Source organism: Oncorhynchus mykiss, chromosome 26, assembly GCF_013265735.2.
Source record: "Oncorhynchus mykiss isolate Arlee chromosome 26, USDA_OmykA_1.1, whole genome shotgun sequence".
Classification (NCBI taxonomy): domain Eukaryota; kingdom Metazoa; phylum Chordata; class Actinopteri; order Salmoniformes; family Salmonidae; genus Oncorhynchus; species Oncorhynchus mykiss.
Window position 1 is genome coordinate 34,777,142 of NC_048590.1, and position 25,794 is coordinate 34,802,935.

General features: G+C 42.6%; 2 protein-coding genes and 1 long non-coding RNA gene across 4 annotated transcripts in view; 2 read left to right on the forward strand and 1 right to left on the reverse strand.

Annotated features, from left to right (window-relative positions):
* The window catches only part of LOC110506702 (enhancer of mRNA-decapping protein 3), a 33,276-nt gene extending 24,550 nt beyond the window's left edge, over window positions 1-8,726 (forward strand). The window contains exons 6-7 of the mRNA XM_021586516.2: window positions 3,932-4,149; window positions 5,353-8,726. Coding sequence (XP_021442191.2) covers window positions 3,932-4,149; window positions 5,353-5,687 — 553 coding nt within the window. The 3' untranslated portion in view covers window positions 5,688-8,726. The remainder of the gene's footprint in view (window positions 1-3,931; window positions 4,150-5,352) is intronic.
* LOC118944477 lies at window positions 1,573-9,272 on the reverse strand. The gene is made up of 3 exons (XR_005039815.1): window positions 9,184-9,272; window positions 2,106-2,211; window positions 1,573-1,901 (listed from the first exon to the last, which is right to left on the reverse strand). It is a non-coding gene; the product is annotated as an uncharacterized LOC118944477 (long non-coding RNA).
* Window positions 9,243-25,794, forward strand: part of LOC110506704 (tyrosine-protein kinase CSK) — a 43,164-nt gene continuing 26,612 nt past the window's right edge. The window contains exon 1 of one of the 2 annotated variants that reach the window (XM_021586521.2): window positions 9,243-9,450. The gene's annotated coding sequence lies outside the window, so the exon portion shown is untranslated. Of the gene's footprint in view, window positions 9,451-9,476; window positions 9,850-25,794 lie in introns of those variants that run through there. The other variant, XM_021586522.2, reaches the window with a different exon arrangement.

Consider the following 25,794-nt stretch of genomic DNA (forward strand, 5'->3'; position numbering starts at 1 on the left):
TGAACTGCACAGGATTTACTTTCATTATTGATGACATTCTAGCCCAACCTTATCCTACTGCATAGAGATGTTACTATGTTCTTCCCCGTTGGAGCTGTCTGGCTGAGATGTAAACAGACAGCCCAAAACATATACATGCATTGAGTGTATGACTGTAACATGACATTACATGAAATGACTGGAAACATTAAGTCCTTATTCTGTCTAATAGCCTACTTCTCCCATGAATGTATTTACTCTGAATATCTAAGACCTGATGGTTATCAAAGGCAATTCTTTCATAGTTGTCAAATGGTAAAATTGTATTCCAAATTGGAATTGATGGGGAATGTTTTATTTGATGTCTGTCTAGGTCAGGGATGGGCAACTCCAGTCCTCTGGGGCTTGATTGGTGACACACTTTTGCCCCAATAGGTTACGGGACTCATCCGATGGCATTGAGGAGTTTACCACATCAGTCACCGGCTTCATTAAGTGCATTGATGATGTCGTCCCCACAGTGACTGTACGTACATATCCCAGCTAGAAGCCATGGATTACAGGCAACATCTGCATCCGTACTGAGCTAAAGGCTAGAGCTGCCGCTTTCCAGGAGTTGTACACTAACCCGGAAGTTTATAAGAAATCTCTCTACGCCCTCTGGCGAATCATCAAACAGGCAAATTGTCAATACAGGACTAAGATCGAATCCTGCTACACTGGCTCTGACGCTCCTTGGATGTGGCAGGGCTTGCAAAACAGATCTGCGTTCTTACAAACAAGAATGCATATATTTTAAGCAGGAAGCAGGAGAATGGAGTTATGGCCTGATTTGCCTAAGGGAGGCCATTGTATGCGGAGTAAAGGTGATCTAGAATTTTGTTGCACTCTACAGTTCTGCACTGATGGTAATGAAAATCTATAAGACAAAATACTCACCAAATATTATTCTCTTTCAGCTAAAGGAGATTACAATAAGTCTTGAAGGTTGAGTGTCTACGCATTGAAAACTGCACAGGACTACACCTACATCCTTGAACTTCAGGGAGCAGTGTTGAGAACACTAGGTTCTCAATTGTGGATACCAAGGGGAATGATACTGAGATCAAATGAGCCAAGACTCCCTGAAGTGCCACCACCAACAACGGATGACCTGCTACAACTTTGAGGAGACGTTTACCTGCAACACATGATGCAGTTAGCACAGCTTTGAGCGTGGAAGGACCTGAGCTATCCATTTAGTCAGACTTGTGTGAAAACCTACAGAGTACTCAGAAATGTTGTTCAAAGAGTTGGGACTACAACCAAACATATATAAATCATATAAATAAGGGATGTTAGTGTGGGCAACAATAAACTTGTGTGAGAAACAACATTTGTGCATTCTTTATCTTGCAAATTGGTGTCATTATTGTATTTTTGGGATGGTTTTAGAATTATTTCCTTAACTGTTCTGTTTTCCTGGATATCTATGCTCTTGTCGGTTTTCACTTCAAATTAGCAGACCCACAGGTGGGTAGATATCCAGAAAGATGGCTGGACCACAGTGGTGTAAATACAGTACAAAACAAGTTGGTCTGATTACACAGATCAGGTCAATTAAAGTTTAATTAGGGAAATGAACAAAAATACAAGGTAGTATCTTTAAACTTCTTGAAATAACAAAGACACTGTGTCATGAAAACCTTCTGATAAAGTACTGAACTGATGTCACCCAGACCAAGGACAAGATAAAAAATGACTTCTAAAAATGTCACCAAATTGAGTATTTTTCTTAATTGGCATCCAAATGAAGAATAAAGTACAGTGTTGTCATGTCATGGAAAGTGTTCAACTGTTATGTAAACATACTTGGTAATAAATAACTGAAATAGTGCAGTTGTTGAATGGCAGCAGTTTTGTTGTACGGTGCAGGAGTCTCCCTGCAATTCAGGCAGTTGCACCAGTGAGATTATCCGCGTTGTGGAATGTCTGGAGATCCTAGGATAGCTCTCCGGTACTCCATGATATCAAAAATATTTCCAGTTAGACTGGAAGCATGAACTTAATTACAGCGTGCAGCCAAATGTTGTGTGATATGTTGTGAAACAGGTGAACAGTACCACAGGTGAACGATTTTTACTAACCTTCATCTCAGCCAGCCTCTCCTTGCAGTCGGGCAGATCTTTTCAAATTCTTTCTGCAGCCCTGCCTGTGCCCTTGGACAGGCTACGGCTCTTCAAAACTGGAATCCTACAGAAAAGAAACATGTACACAACACTATTAGGATTGTATTGTAATGTTCACGACATTGTGCTTTTTTATGAATAACCAATATTGATTTTCATGCAGAAGGGTCGAGTATCACACTTCTGCAATCACTGCATCTTCATATGTAGCAATAGCTCTCGAGAATCAAGGGGCCATCCCAATAATGTTATTAGGTCGCTAGTATAGGAGTCCGAAGGGCAATGGAATTAATGCATACAAAGTCAAGATTATTTTACATGAATGCAGGTCTATGAAGTCAAAAACATTTTACAGTTATTTTTGTAAGTTAACTTGCTAGCTATCATCAGATTGCTATTTAACATTGTACCAGGCAGGGACATTCACGGTAACTATTCTCAACCTGCTAGCTACCTTGACATTGCTAACATTAGCTGCCTTTCTGGCTGAAACAACGAGAATATTTTTTATTCTAATATAAAAATGAGGATTATAGACGGCGTATAAAAAGCCCCCTAGGGGGCCCAGGAGAGAGTTTGGGAAACCCTGCACTAGATAACACAGGAGGTTGGTGGCACCTTAATTGGGGAGAACGGGCTCGTGGTAACGACTGGAGCAGAATCAGTGGAATGGTATCCAATACATCAATCACATGGTTTCCAGGTCTTTGATGCCAGTCCAGTTTCTCCTTTCCCAGTCATTATTATGAGCCGTTCTCTCCTCAGCAGCCTCCACTGCTTGATAACACCGCCACAGCGGATGTTGATGCCAAGTCATCCCATCTGTGACTACCGATGAGTACTGGGGTTTCTGGGAAATCGGGTTAAAATCTTGAAAGAATACAGCATTCTTGCCAGAAGGGTCTCCAAAAACATCTGTACACACAGTTGCACAGTAAAGATTTAAGTATATATTTTTTTGTAGTGGGGACAATAACATTATTACTTTGTAAAAATTCTACTTTACAGAAATGTTTATATATATTATTTTTTGTGTGGTTTTGTTTAGCTCACAAAATATAATAAAAAAATAATAGAATAAACATTGTAAAAACAAATGTAGCCATTAAGAAATGATTAACATTTTTTACAATGGTGGGGGAGCACCAAAATGGAAGCGTGGCTTCAAAACAGTGCCCCCCCCCCCCGTTCGTCATCTAGTGTATCTAAAAATTCATTCTCACTGTTAAGTCAAGAATGTCTGACAGGCTGTGAATCTTCCATTTCCCCACTGCTTTAGGCTTTTTTCTTTGTGCGTGTGAAGGAGTCAATGCAAACGCCATATTTATGATGAATAGACAGTAGCTTTAGCAATTAATCATGACAGCTAATACTTTGCATGGAAAGGTGTAGCAGCCTATTGAAAGCGTGAGGTGTTTATGGACACAATGCTCCACTGATCTTGATTACAATGACTGCAGATAAAGGCTTCCTCTGGTGTTTATGCTGTAGTTGAAGAGTTGTGTTTTTATAAGAAAAGGAAACCCTTGCACAACAACCAGTTTATTACCCATGCACGCCTGAGGTGATGATAATGCTCCTTTTGTTTGCAGTGTGTGGAAACTGCAGATCATGATGTTCAGATCAGTCATGATTGTATTCTGCACAATTAATTATCTCAATGAAGACAAAGTTTGTCTAATCCACCAGAAATCGCATCTCCCAGGCCTTGGCTTGTACTATTTGTATTGATAAGAAATCAAAATAAGACAACAAAATCACATTTGTCTCTTGGATGTCCCCAGGCTGACACCTAAGAATAATCACCAGTGTCCCACGGTGGCCCTGCTGTGTGGCCCCCATGTCCAGGGGGCCCAGGGCATCAGCTGTGGACGGCACCTGGCCAACCACGAGGTGGAGGTCATCCTCTTCCTTCCCAACTTTGTCAAGATGCAGGAGTCCATCACCAATGAGCTCTCTCTCTACAGCAAGACCAGCGGCAAGCAGGTGGCCAGCATCAAAGGTACCGACTTATCCTGACTAACAGATTTGTTCTCTGTTCACAGATATTATCAGCTTTTTAAATCATTAGATGTGATGAGACTGTAAATGGAAAGGTAAATGAACTGTAGATAGTGAAGATGGTAAATCCACTTCCTTGTGTTTTTTTTGTTCGCATGAGCTGAATAAAAAGTCCATTGTTTTCTAATCTAGAGTAGACACTTCCCTCTGTTATATACTGAACAAAAAATATAAACACAACATGCAATAATTTAATAGATTTTACTGTTTATATAAGTAAATAAGTTAATTGAAATAAATTCATTAGGCCCTAATCTATGGATTTCACATGACTGGTCCAGAGCATCCCAAACATGGGTGACCTGTCTGACTGTGCAGGCCATGAAAGAACTGGGACATTTTCAGATTCCAGGAAGTGTGTACAGATCCTTGGGACATGGAACATGCTGAAACATGGTGATGGAGGCGGATGAATAGCACAACAATGGGACTCGTCACGGTAACTCCAATTGCCATCGATAAAATGCTGTGTTTGTTGTCCGCAGCTTATACCTGCCCATATCATAACCCCACCGCCACCATGAGGCACTCTGTTCACGACGTTGACGTCAGCAAACCACTCGTCCACACACCAAATTCTCCCAAAAACATTTGAGGCAGTTTATGGTAGAGAGATTAACATTACATTCTCTGTTAACAGCTCTGGTGGACATTCCTGCAGTCAGCATGCCAATTGCACGTTCCCTCAACTTGACATCTGTGGCATTGTGTTGTGTGACAACACTGCACATTTTAGAGTGGCCTTTTGTCCCCAGCACAAGGTCTAGCTGAGTAATGATCATGCTGTTTAATCAGCTTCTTGAGATGCCACACCTGTCAGGTGGATGGATTTTCTTGGCAAAGGAGAAATGCTCACAAACAGGGATGTAAACAAATGTGTACCCAAAATGTGAGATAAATACGCTTTTGCGTAATGAACATTTCTGGGATCTTTTATTTCAGCTCATGAAACATGGGACCAACACTTTACATGTTGCATTTATATTTCCGTTCATTATAGTTAGACACAAGGCGAAATTAGCTAGACACTGTGAAATCTGTGTTGCTTGTCTGCTTTTAACAGCGGTACACTGAAACAATGTTGCCCTCTGCTGGAGAAGCTTTCAGTTCAAACCCTGATCTCTGTCCCTCTCTCTCCTCCCAGACCTGCCGGTCAGCCCGGTGGACCTGGTCATCAACTGTCTGGACTGCCATGAGAACGGCTTCCTAAGGGATCAGGCCTGGTACCTGGCGGCTGCGGACTGGGCCAACCAAAACAGGGCTCCAGTACTCAGCATTGACCCTCCAGTGAGTGGCCAGAAGCAGGCCGTGGAGGCCAAGTGGACCCTGTCTTTGGGCCTGCCCCTGCCTATAGATGGTGGGGAGGCTAGGGTCTACCTGTGTGACATCGGGGTGCCCAAGCAGGTGTTCCAGGAAGTGGGCATCAACTACCATTCGCCCTTCGGCTGCAAATTCGTTATTCCTTTACACTCTGCATAGCAGGACCTGCTACAACCTATCAGCCCTGGTTGTGAACAGGATTGTGTTGTCATTCTAGTGAAATACAGAAGGCCTTCTTAGAGGGTGATGTGTACAGTTACTGAATAAAGGTTATGGGGGAATTTCAGAATGTGCACTTAATTGTATTGCTGGTTGGTATATGTTTTTCCTTTGCTCCCGGGAGTATATCGTGGGCCACGGGAGAATGGTAAAGCTCCAAGAGGAGGGCTTCCTGATAAGGGCTATGTGTGTGTATTGCCCTCCTCTAATAGCCAGTCTGAGTATGTTATGTTTACAGAGAGCTGACTAACCACTAGGAGTCAGTCTCTATCTATAACCCCTGACCCTGACCATGTGACCAGCCCTGGGCCTGAGACATACTTCCTGTTTCCTACTGTAGATTGTGTGGACTGGAGACCACAGGACCTGGCTGACCCAGTGCCCCACAGCAGAGCTCAATCTCTCTCGCCTCTCTGGGAAAAGCACTATGATCTGAATTGGAGGTTTTGCTTGAAATGCCATATTCTCACTAAATTCAATTGGTGTGCTTTTCTTAAATGGCACTTTTTGGTCAACATCGATTGTAGCGATATTGAATTGAAATGTGTAATTTAGCTAGCACTAGTATCAACTCGAAACACACTAATTTGTTTGTCCGCTTTTCTCTATCTAAGAAAATGTTTTAAGAATTGGTCTGTTTTTGAATATATGGAAAAAGTTTTGGATTTGTTTGAGTGCATATATTTTCTAAGCTGAATCTGGGCTATATTTTTAACAACACTGCAATGAAAGATGTAAAGTGGTGCTCAACACTTTTGTTTCAGTGTATTTGTGTTATCAAACAAACAAATAGTTTCTCCATCTTTTACACTTCTCATATGAAATCATATCTGTTTGACACCTGTCAGATAAGGCCACATACAGTCTTATAATAGTTTACACAGGTATGCATATGTATCTGTTAAGTAGCTATACACAGTAGACAGGTACACAGGCTCTACCTCTGCTGCCGTGACTGTCTTCTTGCTTCAGGTTTTGTAAACATGTCATTTGCCAAGCAGTACCATTTAGTTTACACTGAGTATTACAGCATTTGTCAAGAAACAAAACATTTAAGTTACTTTTCCTAGTAGTAGCCATTGTACCATTTTTAATTCACGTTCAGATAGGCTTGGGTTTGGGTTTATTTCATTTGTGTTGGCAATAGGCCATTTCAATTCTGAACACAAGCGTTAGATGTGTAGCTAAACAGAGGGGCCACAGCGGATTTTACATTCGCTTGAGCCAGACTTGGATTTGTGTGAGACGTTCGGTGGTTGTGTAAACAGATCTGTGATTGCAGACCTGTTTGGTCACGTACTGGCCAGGATGTCTGAATTATGTTTGCAAACAATTAGCAATTTTTGCAAACACTCGGTGCATCTTAGTATGGAGTGCAGACCAACTGTTTTAGGGAGCTTTTGTGAATGGGTTAGATTTAGGTTTGGCTATGTTTCTCCATGGGCATTGAGGCTGACTGCTTTCTTAAACTGTATTATACACTTTTTTATTCTAAATACAATTATTGGTGTGTTTTCACATGTTTACTTTCATGAGTAGTGGATGAGGATTGTTCTGAATTGATCGGGTTACAACTTTGCAAACATTCATATGCAACCATTCATATGACTATGTCTTGCCTGTGTATCTGCTACATTTCCAAACGACTAAATCAGACTATTGTTAATAGTGCATACAATACATGTAATATAGTGAATCAATGGCATCTGTTGCCAATTGTGTTCTAGCTGGTAGGACTCTGAGTTTTCATTTGTTTTTGTTTGTCTCTGGTAATGTTGCTCAATAATGCTGTGTTGCTCAACAATGTTGCGCAATGAGCTTTCTCACTTATTACAAGTGTATGTAGCCTATTTTGTATGCCATCTCACTTGCAGTATCTGTAGTTGGCACCGCAGTATCGACATAACATGTTATGATGTGAGAATAGAACAAAAAAATATATATTTATAAAGCATCCAAATCACTTATTTTAGACTAGTTGTTGGGCTTCTTGAGGCTGCTGCTGTTGTCAGCTTTGAGAGGAATGCCATCAGATGGCCTGTTCCTGCATGCGATGCCAGAGAGTTATGGATGCTGAGGTGTGAAGTCTTACAGGAGATTTTGTGTCACCTAAAAGTGCTACTTTCAGAAATATTTCCCAGGGAAATGATGGTCTTGTATTGTGACACTCCAGCCCAGACAGATATATTTTCAAGTGATTTATGGTCATATTGTCACAAAAGATTTGCCAGAAAACAGGCCATGTTTTCACACGGCCAGTTAGTCATATTCTTAAGGACTCACAGTAATTGTTTTTGGGAAGTGTCCTCTTGGTAGCTAGCAATGGGATAGTGGCTGATCTCATGATGTCGGAACTAAACCATTTTTGTTTGATCAAGTCATTACAGATCTAATATTTTTTTTAAACATTTTGTTTAATTAAGTTTATTTTTTAAGGAATTGGTGTGTAAACTGGAATAATAAACGTTATCCTTTATCATAAAGGAATTTCAGCAAGGCAGATGAAGCATGTGACACAAGTATTTGTAACTGTGTATGCAGGTCTGGTCCAAGTTGACACTGTTCTGCATACTGAGATCAAGCTTGAGAATTCTTGACTGCACAGGAAATATTACATTTTTTAAAGGGCCTCAATTTTTCAAAACACTTCCATTTCAAATGCTGTTAACCTGTTTGTTGTAAAAAAAAATAAAAAAAGACCACTTCATCCATTTTTATATATAAAATACAGGGAGGTAGAATGTGCCACATGCACTACTTTTGTAGGAATTGAATCTTGAGAGCACATTTGATTTATTTAATTTGTGTTATAGCTAACCCACAGACCACAGCTACAATGTTGTTTTGGGTGGAAAAACGTTTGTTACAAGATCATGTGTGGGAGTGTGTATAGTCATTGTTAAGGTTCTCCAAGCCACACTTTTTATGAAGCTGCAGCAAATGTACAGTGTTTTTGTTTATTAAATAGACATGTGGTTACTCTTCATGTTTGTGTTCACATATTATTTGTATGGTGGGAGTACTGAGGATGTATTTTCACAGGTTGTCCACCAGATGGTTCTATGTAGCCACAACCTAAGGAAGCTACAAGGTAGCCTATGTGCTGTGCTGGGTGATTGAGCGATGCCAAAAGTTTGCCTCTGGGAAACCCAGCCATTTTTAATGATGCTTCGTGCTGGCAGCTTTGAGATGATAGCATGAATGCAATAGGTGGCAAAAGTCATTAGAATTGATACTGCCTTGGATAAGATCAAGCATTTCATTCAAATTGTAAAAAAAAAAAGAGAGTTACTGACATATCAGTAGTGGAGGATCATAGCATTAGGTATTCTTCTCTCTCGATATATTTTTCCTGCAAACTGCAACTTGGCCGCATTCTGTTGGATATATTATTTTTGCTTCCACATCACTGGTTTGACCACAAGGTTGTACTCACAGCTCACACGTCTTCAGTCAGCTGAAATTCCCGTGTGTGTTGCTGACAATAAATTAGCGCATGCGTACTGCTGCTGGTTGGAAGGAGGGGGAGGCCGTCCATTTCATTTACGAGGCCTGTGCGAACTCCGCATAGAGCGAGCGTCCAATTGGGATATTCTTCTTTTTACTTCAGACAAACTGGATGCTCGCAATAACATACAGCATCTTCATGGCCTGCCGCGTTAAGTTGTAAAGACATCTGGTCAACATAAAGCGATATCTTACGGTGAGTTGTTGTACACTCAAGCAGTGTCTCTAGCGCTGTGCTGCAATACCATCTCAGCCCGGAAAGCTTCCCAATAATTTGAAAGAACATTTCAAATTAGGCGGTTTTGTATTTTTGTAATTAGTTTCTTACAGCCGTTATAACTACATCTATTAGCTTAATATAATTCCAAGTGGTTTTTAACGGCTCCACCCATTTAACCGGTGCTATTAGCTAGCTACATTAGCGACCTCCGCGGTCCTTCGATCAGTCGCATTGACTGACTGGTGCCGGGACGAGAAGGGTCAGCCAATTAATTGATGGAACCAACGGGTTATTTGACGGGGAGTTTGTCTGAGTTTTCTGTGTTGTTGTGGCCGCTGATATCTCAGCAATAACGACAAGCAAGACAGGAAGTGGGTATGTTACTGTCCGCAAGGCAGTGTTACTGCATGCCTGAATTATACTGAGCTGTGCACGAACCCAGGTGATTAATCTAGTTACACTGTTGTGGGTGACTATGGTTCTGTGTTCCGTACTAATATCTGTCAATTTGAGATGTGTTAATTGTTGTCATTTAGGATGTTGTGGTAATCAATCCTCTATCTACACATGTTTTGTAACATTGTTGTCCCTAAATGTTGCAATGTAACCACATGTTATCGCGTGCTGTGGCATGTCTGTACGAAACTATGTAGCCTCAACTCATTGTTGTGCCACACTTCGCTACAACCTTGTCTAAGTCATTATGAGCCGTAGCGATAATCGGAATCTATAGGATTTGATTAGTTCCAGATGTTTTGATTATCTTCGTGCCATTAGATAGGCTTACATGCCATTGAAAGTATAATATTGTGACAGAGCACCATAATCTCGTTGTACTTGGCATGATGTGCTTTCAGTTACATTTTTAAAGAAACAGGCGTCAAAAGCCTATAATGAATGCAGTGTGAAGTATTTGGGTTACTTTTTAGGGGTCATGGGCGGTCACATGAACAATTTGGGCATCAGAGGAGTAATTAACAAAATCACTTCTCTGCCTAACAAATGTCCCATCTTCACTATCTGGTTATTAAGTGCGAAGTGTAATGTAGCAGATACTGTAGCTTTGGGTTTTCCATTAGAGAAAAATCAGTTATCAAGATGGTGGGAGGATATAATCCTGGCATTCATTATCCTCCAAGGTATTTGGAAACCAGACTGCAACATGTTTGGGAATCTGTATGTTGTCTGAGCTGGGCCTTCTGCTGCCTTGTTGGGGTGTCCACCTGGTGCATGGAGGCTGAGGGAGTGTTTGCATCCCAATTAAGTGTGCTCTTGTGCTCTCTGCTCCTCAAGGTAAGTGAACAAGTGTGCACTTAGGGCATAAGGATAGGCTGTAGAATTGGTATGCAGAGAGATGAGGACAGCTTTGTCTTCACTCAATCTGTAAAGGCAAGCAGGCCAACTACTGATACCCTGATGAAGGCAGTTGTCGAAAGGCACTATTTAAAAAGTTTGCTTGCAAACTTCCATTGTGCTACCCAGAGTTGCAGAATAGATAACGTCATGAAAATGACGTGCACGCTTCCATGAGGCAGAAGTCAGCGTGTTGTGATTATGGATGGCCAGATTGCTTGCTAGAATGACAAGAAATGACCATATGGGAATTGTAACTGGCTCATTTCATCTTATTGATCCCATGTCTTTGTTTTGTGGTGTTTTAACTGATTTTATGTTATGATGGCTGAAATTCTCTAGCTAGTTAACCAACAACTGCAGCAATGCATTTGAGACAACTGCTCATTGTGTCATTATTTTATAAACATTGGACACAAAATATACACATTGTCTACAATCTAAGCCAACCCTGTCGGTTTGGCTCCATAGTTGAGCTTGCCTCGGGTTTTGTTCCTAAACAACCAACCAGTCTTTGCTCCAGTGTTCATGCATGCACCTTAGTTTGATAGTGAGATAGGGACAGACCCCATCTACTGAGGCAGACCATGCAGGTACGGAATACATCGACCACACTAACCACCTTCCTCTGCTCTTTGTCAATAGCTCACTCTGCAGTATTGATTGACTGACGGTAGATTGCATTAGCCACTGCTGAAGAAGACTAGAGGTGTCAGCTGAAGCTAATTTCTGCTCTCCCTTGTCTCTATGAAGTATTTAGTGTCTCAGAGCTCAGCTTACACACAGCAGGAAGGGAGGTAATGGCTGCTGCTCTGTATTCTGTACACTCTCTCATTAGACATCTTTTTCTTTTTACCCCTTTTTCTCCCCAATTGTTAGTAGCTACTATCTTGTCTCATCGCTACAACTCCCGTACGGGCTCGGGAGAGACCACCATAAGTGTACTACAATGCACTTTAATTATTTTCACACTGCAATCAGTGTGCAGCTTTCAAAGAGCCTGGCCTTGTAGCCATTCAGCTTCATATTATTCTGTCATTAAAACAACCCTGGCACTGTGGTCTCTATGTAACATGGGTGAAGAGGTGGCAGAGAGCCATATTAGCCCTGCTCTCTTTTCTCCCTCTGGTGCTCCTATGTCTCCTTCTCTCTATTCAGCAGCTGTGGAAGGAAGGAGCAGTGTTGGGGTCCACAGGGAGGGCGAGACCCCTCCGGCCCTGCCTACCGCCCAGCAGAATGGGGGCATTGTGGTGGTGGTCTGAGGCACAAACACAGTGGGCTAGCATCTCCATCTGGGCAGCGGCTGGCAAGGCAGGCTGCTCCTTGAGAGGGGCATGGATCTCCTGCTACTGGGCCTGCTGGACAGCCACAGGGACCTTCACACTTCTAAGGAGAGCACAGCTGCTGGCCTGACACACACACACTGAGACCCAGTGAGACACTCACTCCCTGCTGAGAAACATTTTACACCAATCTGACCCAAAACCCAGATTAGAATAACTGCATAAGGTGTTATTTGTGTAATTGAGTGTTTGCGTTGGTGTGTAAAAGCACACATCTGCTTTACTTCTATAAAAGGTCCTACACAGATTTTGGTAGAATGTGGTTGTCGTTTTAAGACACTCACAAGTTTTACTGACTAAGAATAACATTCACACCACTACTTTCAGTAACTGTTGCCTTCCCAGGTCAACCGTAGTGTGTGTATGTCACCGAGAAAGGGTGACATGGTGAGGGTAGTTAACTTGACAAGCCGACAGCAGCGCTACCTGCCATATCTGAGACCTGCTGCAACCCAAACTTTTTTTTTTTATCTCAGTAATCTCTCAACAGGGAGTGATGATTTAAAGACAGCACTGAGAGACATTCCACAGCTCAATATAGTTGACAGATTTATAGGAGAGGTGATCCAAGTTTAGTCACTGAATGCCATCTATCCCTTGATGCCTTTCTCTCCTCTGTTTCCAACATGTTTTAAGACGCAAACCTGTTTTTAGAGAACCATTGCGACCTATTGTGTGAACTGTCAGGTGGCCACAGTTAATTATTCAAATGTTGGGCTTTGGAAGGCATCAGTAAGGGTTTTGTTTGTGGGAGCTGATTTGAATTAATGAGCAAAAGATAAATGTTGAGCCGATGGGAACGTAAGGTCACTTCCTCCTCCAGACGGAGCCATGCAGAAGGGCTCACATTAAGACACTGTTGTTATATACTGGGCTGGCTGTGGCTGACTAACCTGACTGACTGGCTATTGAACTGATGAGGATGATGGCTGACCCTTGTTTGGCATCATGGACTCTGATCGTGGCATTTGATCTGGGAGCGGGCATATCATAGAAATGTTATCAGTAGCTAGGCATAGCCTGTACCTCAGCCATATTGAGTGTTTTGTCAAATTGCTCTGGTCTGGGGGGGCTTTGCCTGTTTTAGACTTTCTATTTCTGTTGGGGATGTGGTATTAATAAGTGACCCTCATTGTCTTGTCCACACAGGGCTGAGGTTGTTCTGGCCCTGTGGTCACCAAGCTAGCAGGAAGTGTTGTGAAGTCACTGCAGGGAAGAGATGTATGCTGCTTGCCTGTCCTGTATTTTAGCCTGGGGTTTCCCCTGCTTTCCCCGCACTTCCCTAGGAGCAGCTCTATGGTAGATGTGTAACTTTGGATTTTAGGATCCCTCAATGAAAGGGAGAGAATATGATGTTGGTGGTTATGTAACTGATGGGTAGACTCATATAGCCTAACTATACTGTTGTTGTTGACAGACTGGCCTGTTTGTTTGGAACACGGGATAAGTCCTTGATGATACGTCTGTCTCAGTGGGGAAGCCACCTCTTACTTTCATCTGCTGTTTTATGGATTTCGGGCCAACTTGAATAAGCTAACTTCAAATAAAAACCAGCATCAAAAACAGTGGCATTCTCAACAATGGATCAGTAGACGCTTATAAAAGTCTACTTCACACCATCTTTGAGCTCTTTGATAATAATGCAGGTTACAGGCTAGGTTTACTTCCTGAAAGCAGATAGGCATATTTGTCCTGATGATTTCAATAAGGATTTTATCAGCTTACAAGTCACCTCTGAACTTGATGTAGCACATTTGACTCAACAGCAGTCCAATCATGCCAAAGGCAGCCCTCATCCAAGGGCTAGCTGGCCAATCAGGATGAACCAAGACAAGAGCTCAAACATGAGAGAACATTTTCTAGGAAAACAAGGAGAACTTTCATCAGCTATTGATTAATACAAAAGGAGGACCATTGCTCTGGTAGTCTGAGCATGCTTAGTGATGTGCTTGTCTGCAGTCTACCTTTCAGATGACTCTGCTATGGTGCCTTTACTAAGAAAAGCAGCACTAGTTTAATTCTCTCAAAGCTCTCTTCAGTCCTTGACTGGGGTACTGTGTGTCAACTAGCAGTGTCATTAACACTATAGTTACTATTTGCAGTAATTGTTACTACTTCAAACGCAATTCCTGGAACGTCTTCAATTTTGAGTATGCTAATTTGGTTTCCTGTGTCTAAGAAAAATAGCTTCAGGAAATGAGTCGACTGTCAGACACTGCTCTTGTAGTGGTTTACGTCTGGTATTAGACAGGCCACCTAGCTGGGGTGGAGAGCTGATGTCCAGTCTGAACAGTGCTGCTCTGATATTTACACACACACACACACACAGCATTCTGCTGACAGGCTGCCTAGCTGCTGCATCTCTCCAGGCTTTTGCGTTACTATATCAGGGTCAGCTTTGGGGAAAATAAACCCCTGCCGTCGCCTGTTTCTCCTCAAACAACTCCTCTGAGCCTCTGGGAAATGTTATAATGTGCCAGACAGTCATTCTGCGTGTTCTGACCCTGGTAGATGTTGATTGGTTTGTTTTACAGCATTAACCTCATTGGGGTGAGGCAGGGACTTAGGTAGAGTTAGGGTAAATGTTAAGCTCAGACACACCTGTAGGATTGTCAAACGTTTGCCTGCCGACAGTACTTAGCATCTCTCAACAGAGTGTCGGCGGTCAATCCCTTTTTTTGTGTTGTCGTGTCTTTGACTATGCCGGATTAAGTGATATGACATGCCATTCTATAAAATTATTTATCCGTAATTAATATTACCTGATTGAGCTAATCATGTAAATGTAATTAACTAAAGAGTCAGGCACCACAAAATAATATTTAGAGCTGTTATCTTTCGAATAAACTCTTAAAGACCTAGTAATATTTTACATCAATAGCAGTCAATATTAATCGTCATAATTCGGTCTCATCTGAAAGTTGTAAATTCTTGGTTATCTGCATGAACCCTGGCTAACAATTTGTATCAGCAATACAAAATTGGGTTTATTTATTTACTAAATGCCTAACTAATCACACAGAATTACACATAATTAAATCATAACTTGATTACGTCAAAGGAAAACGTCCCTAGCAGGCGGAACAGATATGACAGCTTGTTACACAAAAGAAAAGGGACTGGGTTTGAGTGAAAGAGCGGGAAGACTGAGGAACAAAGGGAAGAAGCTGTGCTGTTGTAAATATAGTATCTTATGCATTCTAAATTACTGCCCATTTGGAAAAGGAAAATGCAATATTTACTCTGAGCTGCACTTCGGTAGGTTGGTGGTAGATGGGAGACCGTGTTGCCCAACCGAGTCCTGTGTCCTTTGAAGAATGTCTCTGGTTGTCAATTGGTTACGTTGTAGTAACATTGTTGGGTGATTGACGGGATACTTTGTCTCTTCCTTCCTAACCCTCGTTTTCAGCGGCTGTTGCTAACTCAATGGCTAGGAGGTATCACTTCTGTCATGAATAAGAGTTCAAAGTTCATACCATTCGCAACCAAAGCTAACACTGATGTTGGCTTCGTTCTGTAGTTATTATCTGAACCATTCTGACATAGGACCGTCGTCCTCGGAACAGGAGGTTATATTGTTGTCAAGGGCTTATATAGGAAGGGAGAGGAGGGCGTGTTTTATAGCCCATGTCCCTTCACAGGGGCGGGCCACTGATGGGGCTCTGCTCAATCTTATGAAAACCCAAATCTCACATTTTAGAAGCTAAAATCATATTTCATCCCATCACAAATAATTTCATATTCAAACATTTAAATTGAACAAAAATTCCATGTGAATCCGATAACTCTGATGTGTAGACTTTCCACTGTAGAGTTTGTCATCTTATTGATGAGAATGTCTCCGATGACAACTGAACTGACATCATATTCATTAAGTACCACCGCATATGTTCAATTGGTCTGATTAACAGAATATAGTTCATTTCCCCCCCACCTTCTGATGTTCCCAGAATCTCTGTTAACCAAGGGTTTTGCAAATGTAACCTCCGTAGGGAAGAGTGAGGAAAAAGGGGGGAAGAGGTATTTGACTGTCATAAACCTACCCCCCCCCCCCCCCCCCCCCCAGGCCAACGTCATGACAGTGTTCACACAGCAAAGACCTTGGAATTCATCAGCCACTCGGCCTTAAAATATTCCAAACCAGAAGGTTGCAGTAGCATTGTTTGGCAATGAATATCTGTGCTTATGGTCTAGATTCCAAGCTCTGCGCTAATGCTGCTTTTTTTTTTGTAAAAATCCCTTGTTGATACTAGCCACATGGCCACAGCTAGATAACTACCTAGCAAGATGATGATGATGATGAAACAATTTCATTCACTCTCCATAATCCCATACTGCAGTGCCAGCCCATAGCCAAATGTTTTGCACAGCACATCAGTGCAGTGTCCTTAGCTAGTTAACACGGGCAGCTGTTTAATGGAAACGAGCTAATACATTGTGATTTAATTACATCAATACTAAACTCAACAAAAAAAGAAGCGACCCTGTCTTTCAAAGATAATTCGTAAAAATCCAAATAACAAATCTTCATTGTAAGGGGTTTAAACACTGTTTCTCATGCTTGTTCAATGAACCATAAACAATTAATGAACATGCATCCATGGAATGGTCGTTAAGACACTAACAGTTTACAGACGGTAGGAAATTAAGGTCACAGTTAGGCATTTTTAGTGTCCTAAATTTTCATTTCTACTGACTCTGAAAAGCACCAAAAGAGATGCCCAGGGTCCCTGCTCATCTGTGTGAATGTGCCTTAGGCATGCTGCAAGGAGGCATGGGGACTGCAGATGTGGCCAGGGCAATAAATTGCAATGTCTGTACTGTGAGACGCCTGAGACAGGACGGACAGCTGATTGTCCTCGCAGTGGCAGACCACGTGTAACAACACCTGCACAGGATCGGTATATCCGAACATCACACCTGGGGGACAGGTACAGGATGGCAACAACAACTGCCCGAGTTACACCAGGAACGCACAATCCCTTCATCAGTGCTCAGACTGTCCGCAATAGGCTGAGAGGCTGGATTGAGGGCTTGTAGGCCTGTTGTAAGGCAGGTCCTCACCAGACATCACCGGCAACAGGGTTGCCTATGGGCACAAACCCACCATCACTGGACCAGACAGGACTGGCAAAAAGTGCTCTTCACTGACGAGTCGCGGTTTTGTCTCACCAGGGGTGATGGTCGGATTTGCGTTTATCGTGGAAGGAATGAGCGTTACACCGAGGGCTGTACTCTGGCACTGGATCAATTTGGAGGTGTAGCGTCCGTTATGGTCTGGGGCGGTGTGTCACAGCATCATCGGACTGAGCTTGTTGTCATTGCAGGCAATCTCAATGCTGTGTGTTGCAGGGAAGACATCCTCCTCTCTCATGTGGTACCCTTCCTGAAGGCTTATCCCGACATGACACTCCAGCGTGACCCTGATTTCCTGCAAGACAGGAATGTCAGTGTTCTGTCATGGCCAGCGACGAGCCCGGATCTCAATCCCATTGAGCACGTCTGGGACATCCGGAAACTAGCAGGTACCTTGGTGGAAGAGGGGGGTAACATCTCACAGCAAGAACTGGCTGATATGGTGTTAAGTTTGCTGAAAATAAACGCAGAGGACGTTACTTTTTTTGCTGAGGTTAGCTGAAGTGGTTAGCTAGCTTGGAGGAAGTTGGTAGTGTTTTGTTCATTGCGTCTGTGGACTTAGCTAGCTACCATCCTATGGCCTACATTGTATATGAAGTGTGACTGTCTCATCTGTAGACGTATGGAAAAATATATTTTTAAGTTGGATTTTTACCCTAGACCCACTTCAATTTGCTTACTTCCCCAATAGGTCCACACACAATGCAATCGCCATCACACTGCCCTATCCCATCTGGATGAGGAATACCTATGTAAGAATGCTGTTCATTGACTACAGCTCAGCATTCAACACCATAGTACCCTCCAAACTCGTCATTAAGCTTGAGATCCTGGGTCTTGACCCCGCCCTGTGCAACTGGATCCTGGACTTCCTAACGGGCCGTCCCAAGGTGGTGAAGGTAAGAAACAACATCTCCGCTCCGCTGATCTTCCACACTGGGGCCCTACAAAAGCGTGCCTTCTCAGCCCCCTCCTGTACTCCCTGTTTACCCACGACTGCATGGCCATGCACGCCTCCAACTCAATCACCAAGGTTGCAGATGACACTGCAGTGGTAGTCTTAATTACCAACAACGACAAGACAACCTAGTGAGGGGTTGAGGTGAGGGCTCGCAGTGTGGTGTCAGCAAAACAAAAGAGATCATGGACTTCAGGAAACTGCAAAGGGAGCATCCCCTATACACATTGGCGGGACAGTAGTGGAAAAGGTGGAACGTTTTTTAAGTTCCCTCGGTGTACACGTTACTGACAAACTGAAATGGTCCACCCACACAGACCCGTGTGGTGAAGGCACAACGGCGCCTCTTCAGCCCCCTGAGGTTTAACAAATTTGGCTTGTCATCGAAAACCCTCACTAACTTTTACAGGTGCACAATCGAGAGCATCCTGTCGGGCTGTATCACCGCCTGGTACGGCAACTGCACCGCCCACAACCGCAGGGCTCTCCAGAGGGTGGTGAGGTCTGCACAATGCATCACCGGGGGCAAACTACTTGCCCTCCAGGATAGCTACAACGCCCAATGTCACAGGAAAGCAAGAAAGATCATCAAGGACAATAACCACCCGAGCCACTGCCTATGCACCCTGCTATCATCCAGAAGGCGAGGTCAGTACAGGTGTATCAAAGCTGGGACAGAGAGAAGCTCTTTTTCAATCTATCTCAAGGCCACCAGATTGTTCAACAGCCATCTCTAGTACAGAGAGGCGGCTGCCTACTTTCAGACTTGATATCATTGGCCACTTTTTAATAAATGGAACACTAGTCACTTTAACACCACTTTTAAGAATGTTTAAATATCTCACATCTCGTATGTGTATACTGCATCTTACACTATCAATTGCATCATAGCCGCACTCACTACCTCATCCATATATTTATATATTCTTATCCCATTCCTTTACTAGATTGTGTGTATTAGGTTTTGTTGTGGAATTGTTGATATTACATGTTAGTTACTGCTGCACTGTCGGATCTAGAAGCATAAGCATTTCGCTACACTCACAGTAACATCTAAGAATTTGTTCTTAACTCACTTGCATAGATAAAGGTTAAATTAAAAAATCTGCCAACCATGTGTATGTGATTTGTATTTCATTTAACTGCAGTGCAATGCTTTGTCTTGAGCTGTCATGCATTGCAAAGCACATAGCTAACAGTCTAGCTATGGTTCCATTGTAGACATGGAAATGCCAATGGCCTGTAATTATGTTAAGTCTGGACCAGTGTTTGTGCATGAGGTTATCTTCACCCACAGTATGTGAGACTATTGTACAGTCATAAACAACCTGTTGTCCTTGTCTCTATGCTCTCTGTTCCACAGGGCTGCCTGCAACTGCTGCCTCTGCAAACATTTGCAGGTTACTTTGCAGAAATCCTCTCTAAGCATCTCTCACGAGGCTTATGATCTCAGATTTTCACACACACCTTCTCTGATGGCCTCTTTTTATGCAGGTCAGACAAAAACAGGCCTCTCAGTGAAGCACACACTCCATTTCTCAGCCTGGGGAATCTCATGTAGCCTATCCCTCTTCTCCTAATGGGATCAATTCTGCCTGCCACTCAAGTCACTTTAATACAGTCAGTGGGTGTAGGATAAGATGGCTTTCATTTTACCACCTTTGGGCATGTTTTAAGTTTTCTCCAACCCTACCTGTCTTCATCCCCTTGAGCATTGAGACATCTGCTTGCTTTTTCCCCCTAATATTGTTAAATGTGTTAATTTTGGTTGCTTGACATTCAAATGAAGACTTGTCCACACATTGCTTGGTGTCTTGGCACATCTGTGTGAGGAGACTGCATGCAGCCCCGTGTGGTATTATGTTATTGAGAAAAGGATTCTTTATATCAGTAATGATGAATGGTTTGCTTCTGAGATGAGCTCTTCACAGCTCTGCTCATACAAAGTCGGTATTAAGAAAATAACTGAATACCAACGCATATGATGCTCGCGTGCCTGTTCTGGTATATCTTTGTGTGCATCTTTCTGGCTGTGTGACAGTATGTTGCGTGTGATCTGACTTGATGTGGGCTGGGTGAATCTAGGCCATATGTAGAGACTAGAGGAGATATAACACACTTCAGCACACTGTCCTGACCTGGAGCTCAAGGACTTGCAGTCTTGCACTCACTAAACCCTAATGTCTGCACCATATGACCACTTTCATTTCCCTATCAAGAATGCATTGCCTTAATTACAATGAAGCATGTTTGTTTATTCTGATTTTAATTTGTTGAATATCTTTATTGACATTCTTTGTCTCACAAAGATTTATATTAGATGTATTGTAGCCTACCACAATTTCCTTTTATCTGATCAAGAGCCTAGTCTGTCTTTTTAAAGAAGATATATGAGGAAGATAATTTAATTCCACTCAGTGTGAGCGTGCATGTGGGTCTCTGTCGAGGGAGCTAATGGAAGTCTGTTTAGGGATTCATTATTCGCAGTGCTGGCTGGTGTACAGTAGGGTCCGATGGCCGCGTGGTGTGGCTCCATTGTTCATGTTTAGTGTCTGAGTGAAACAACTCTCACGGGACCAGTACAGAAAATGTATGCACTCTCTACTAGAGGTTGACTGATTATGATTTTTCAACGCCGATACCGATTTATTGGAGGACCATTTAAAAGCCGATATCGATTATTATTTATTTATTTATTTTTATTTTTTTGTAATAATGACAATTACAACAATACTGAATGAACACTTATTTTAACTTAATATAATACATCAATACATTCAATTTAGCCTCAAATAAATAATGAAACATGTTCAATTTGGTTTAAATAATACAAAAACAACGTGTTGGAGAAGAAAGTAAAAGTGCAATATGTGCTATGTAAGAAAGCAAACGTTTCAGTTCCTTGCTCAGAACTTGAGAACATATGAAAGCTGGTGGTTCCTTTTAACATGAGTCTTCAATATTCCCAGGTAAGAAGTTTTAGGTTGTAGTTATTATAGGACTATTTCCCTCTATACCATTTTGTATTTCATTAACCTTGGATGTTCTTATAGGCGCTTTAGTATTGCCAGTGTAACAGTTTCCGTTCATCTCCTCGCTCCTCCCTGGGCTCGAACCAGGAACACAACACAGTCTGTCAGTTGGAGATGAGTGATTTATGTTGTTGTACCAGGACCCTGCTCTGCTAAACCCTCTCATTGCTGTGTGTGATGAGGCTCTTTGTCACCTATTACGCTGGCTTCTCCTGTAGACGGAGTGGGGAGCTGTGCAGTGCAATGAGGCACATTGACTGAGGCAGGCAGACTGCTGCAGTGTCTTAAACACGCAGAGAAGCAGTCTATTTGGCTGCTAGTGCCGATACCCTGCTGTCCGGACCGAGCGCAGTAATTTCTATCTCACTCGCTTTCACACTGTCTCAGCCTCCCAAATCCCCTTTCATGGCTCAAGCTCCTTCTGCCTCGATTTGTCTATGTTCAAGGAACTCCGTCACCCACTCCTCTCCTTAGCGTGCATTCCTCCCCTCCCCTCGGCCTCCATGCTGCTTGACAACTAGGGGTTCCAGCCCCCACCCCCTCCAACTGTGTGCCCACCTTCCCCAGAATAATTTCCTTTGTAGCATCTCTGACAGTCTGTGGGTGGAGAGAATCCCCTCATGTACGCGCACACACCTAATGTATGAAATTATGAAAAGGAATGCAGTCTCACTTTGCCTGGATATGCAGAGGCTATAAATAGAATGAGATTAGCAAATTGCCTGCATGTGCTGAGATTGAGACAACAGCTAAGAGAGCTGCTCTGGCTCTGCGGCTGCTCTGCAACTGCTCTGGCTCTGCGGCTGCTCTGGCTCTGCGGCTGCTCTGCGACTGCTCTGGCTCTGCGGCTGCTCTGGCTGCTAACACAATAGACGGTCGCACTCTCTCTCTCTCTCTCTCTCGTCTGCAGCTTCTGAAGGGAAGGGGTTTCTTGCTGCCTTCACCTTTATGACGTGCTGTCAAAATAGGCTACACATTCACTCAGATCAACCCCCTCCATTTCTTCTGCATGACATACTGTACTGAACTCAAGTGCATACTGCTGCCTACCTATCATTCCTGTGAGACTTTCTGACACTCTCACTCCACACCATGTTTTTCTACAAATGGAATAGAGGATGGGGAATTTATTAGTGATGGGGGGGATGGGGGGGGGGGGGGGTTGATATACAGCTGCTTATCACAATATTATTTTGGATGATATTTTGATACTTTGATGCCGTGTGTGTAGCCTAGGCTAAATAAATAATGCAAAAAAAATATTTTATTTGCAAGGTAGAGCTAGTCGGCTGTACCTCAGCCAAAACTCCGGTATGTTGAATCCTATGGCTTGTTCTCCATAATATTTTAAAATGGGGAATCAACATGTTTTCAGCACTTGTATTTCCATGACCGATCAAAACCTTGTCTCATGCAGTCTCTTGTTTCTCTGCAGCAGTGAGCAATATGTTTGGAACATCATATCGCACTATTGAATTGCAATACATATAGAATCGTAATACATATCACATCAGCACCTAAGTATCATGATAATATTGTGAGTTCCATGGCAATTCCCAGCCTTAGAATTTATGGTGTTATATTGGTGGTACTAAATGCCCAGTGCAGTCATAAACATGCTTTTGCTGTATTATATAGTTGGAAGTTTACATAAACTGAGTTTAAAATGTATTTGGCTAAAGTGTTTCACAATTCAGGACATTTAATCCTAGTTCCTTGTCTTAGGTCAGTTAGGATCACCACTTTATTTTGAGAACGTGAAATGTCAGAATAATAGTAGAGAATGTTTTATTTTTTTCAGCACATTCCCAGTGGGTCAGAAGTTTACACGCACTCAATTAGTATTTGGTAGCATTGCCTTTAAATTGTTTAACTTCGGTCAAATGTTTCGGGTTACCTTCCATAAGTTGGGTGAGTTTTGACTATTCCTCCTGATGGTTCCTTCAGCTGGTGTAACTGAGTCAGGTTTGTAGGCCTCCTTGCTCGCACACACTTTCAGGTCTGCCCACAAATTCTCTATAGGATTGAGGTCAGGGCTTTGTGATGGCCACTCCAATACCTTGACTTTGTCGTCCTCAAGACATTTTGCCACAACTTTGGAAGTATGCTTGGGGTCATTGTCCATTTGGAAGACCAACTTGCGACCAAGCTTTAACTTGATGTCTTGAGATGTTGCTTCAATACATCCGCATAATTTTCCCTCATGATGCCATCTATTTTGTGAAGTGCACCAGTCCCTCCTGCAACAAAGCACCACCGCCAGGCTGACAGTGCTCTTCGGCTTGCAAGCCTCCCTCTCTTTCCTCCGAACATAATGATGGTCATTATGGCCAATCGGTTCAATGTTTGTTTCATCAGACATTTCTCAAAAGTACGATCTTTATCCTTACGTGCAGTTGCAGACCGTGGTCTGGCTTTTTTATGGCGGTTTTGGAGCAGTGGCTTCTTCCTTGCTGAGTGGCCTTTCAGGTTATGTGGATATAGATACTTTTGTACCTGTTTCCTCCATCTTCATAAGGTCCTTTGCTGTTCTGGGATTGATTTTTGCACCAAAGTACGTTAATCTCTAGGAGACAGAACGTGTCTCCTTCCTGAGCGGTATGACGGCTGCGTGGTCCGATGGGGTTTATACTTGCGTACTATTGTTTGTACAGATGAAATTGCTCCCAAGAATGAACCAGACTTGTGAAGGTCTACTATTATTATTATTATTATTATTATTATTATTTTTTTTTTTTTTTTTTTTTTTTAATTCTGAAGTCTTGGCTGATTTTCTTTTGATTTTCCCATGATGTCAAGCAAAGAGGCACTGAGTTTGAAGGTAGGTCTTGAAATACATCCACAGGTACACCTCCAACAGACTAATTGACATCATTTGAGTCAATCAGAAGCTTCTATAGTATGACATTTTCTGGATTTTTTCAAGCTGTTTAAAGGCCCAGTCAACTTAGTGTATGTAAACTTCTGACCCACTGGAATTGTGACAATGAATTATAAGTGAAATAATCTGTCTGTAAACAATTGTTGGAAAAATGACTTGTCATGCACAAAGTAGATGTCCGAACCAACTTGCCAAAACTACAGTTTAACAAGAAATGTTTGGAGTGGTTGAAAAACAAGTTTTAATGACTCCAACCTAAGTGTATGTAAACTTCCGAATTCAACTGTATCTACTGTATTTCCACACTGAGGTTGGAGTAATACTAAAATGGTGAATGTCCTTTTTAGTGTAAGAGCTGTTTGGAAATACCGCCTACATGTCTGTCGGTTTTGATGGGATGGAGTTTTGGCCTGCCTGGTGACATCACCAGGTGACATCACCAGGCAGGCCAAAACTCCATCCCATCAAAACCGACAGACATGTAGGCGGTATATCCAAACAGCTCTTACACTAAGTTAATAGAGCAGTAAGAAAGCATTCCAAACCTCTCTGCCAGTAACAGCTAGTTTTGTTTTTCCCTCCCCACTCAGAATACTCCCGACAGTTCTAGCAAAATCTTGCTTGAGAAATTGTTTGTTTTCAAACACAATGGTCAAAAATAATCACAGTAAGGTATTTAATTGTTACCCAGAAATGATTTTGATATGGAGATAAAAATGGCTGCTCTGGGCCTTTTAATACAACTACAGTGCCTTAGGCCTTTAATACAACTACAGTACCTTAGGCCTAGGCTATATGCTGAGTAGGTCTCACGCTCAGATGGCCACAAGAAAAGCATCAGCCCTCTTGTACTGTCTCAACCTTCAATCTGTTGGGTAATAGTAGTATGGTGTAGGTCTAGTGGTGAGTATCTGTATGGGTTTGGAATACATGGCCCATCAGTACTCTAGGCTTCGACGAGGTCAGGCCAGGCTGACAGTTGAGCTGAAGACTGAAGTGGTCCGGTCAGGACCTTGGCAGTTTGAACACAAGTTCTCTCTCCTGCCTCTCTACCTCTCCTCTCACATGTAGTCAGCCTGTTGTTCATCTGTCTATCCCCCTGAAACTAAGAGTAGGAGAACAAGATAAACAACATATGGGTCCAGCCGTTTCAGTGGGACTGTGAAGAACGGACCATGTCTAAAAACAGAGAATTGAGTGATGGAAAGGTGGCGTGCAGCAGATGGCAGAGCCAAACGTGCTCTGTTTAATGAGGTGGAGGGGAGCACTACGAAGGGATGCCCACATACCTCCCTCTGTCTTTCTATTTTGTCTCTTTTCCTGAAGGTCCCTCGCTCGCTCTCTACCATATTTTCCTCTGTATTTTCCTTTCTCTCCCTCAGATGGATTTCTCCTCCCATAGCTGCTCCACATGACTCTAGAACAGAGGAATTCAGATCTAGGCTGATCATTTCATTCTCTTCTCGTTGTTGCGCTTGTTCCACTTTTAGCTTTCTGTATTCCCCACAATCAAAGGCTTGTGTATTCTATGTGTATACTAAAACTAACCCAGTTGTAAGTATAGTGTGTCCCTTGTGGTGCCTTTATGTAGACGTTGGCAAACACCTACCCTGAGGA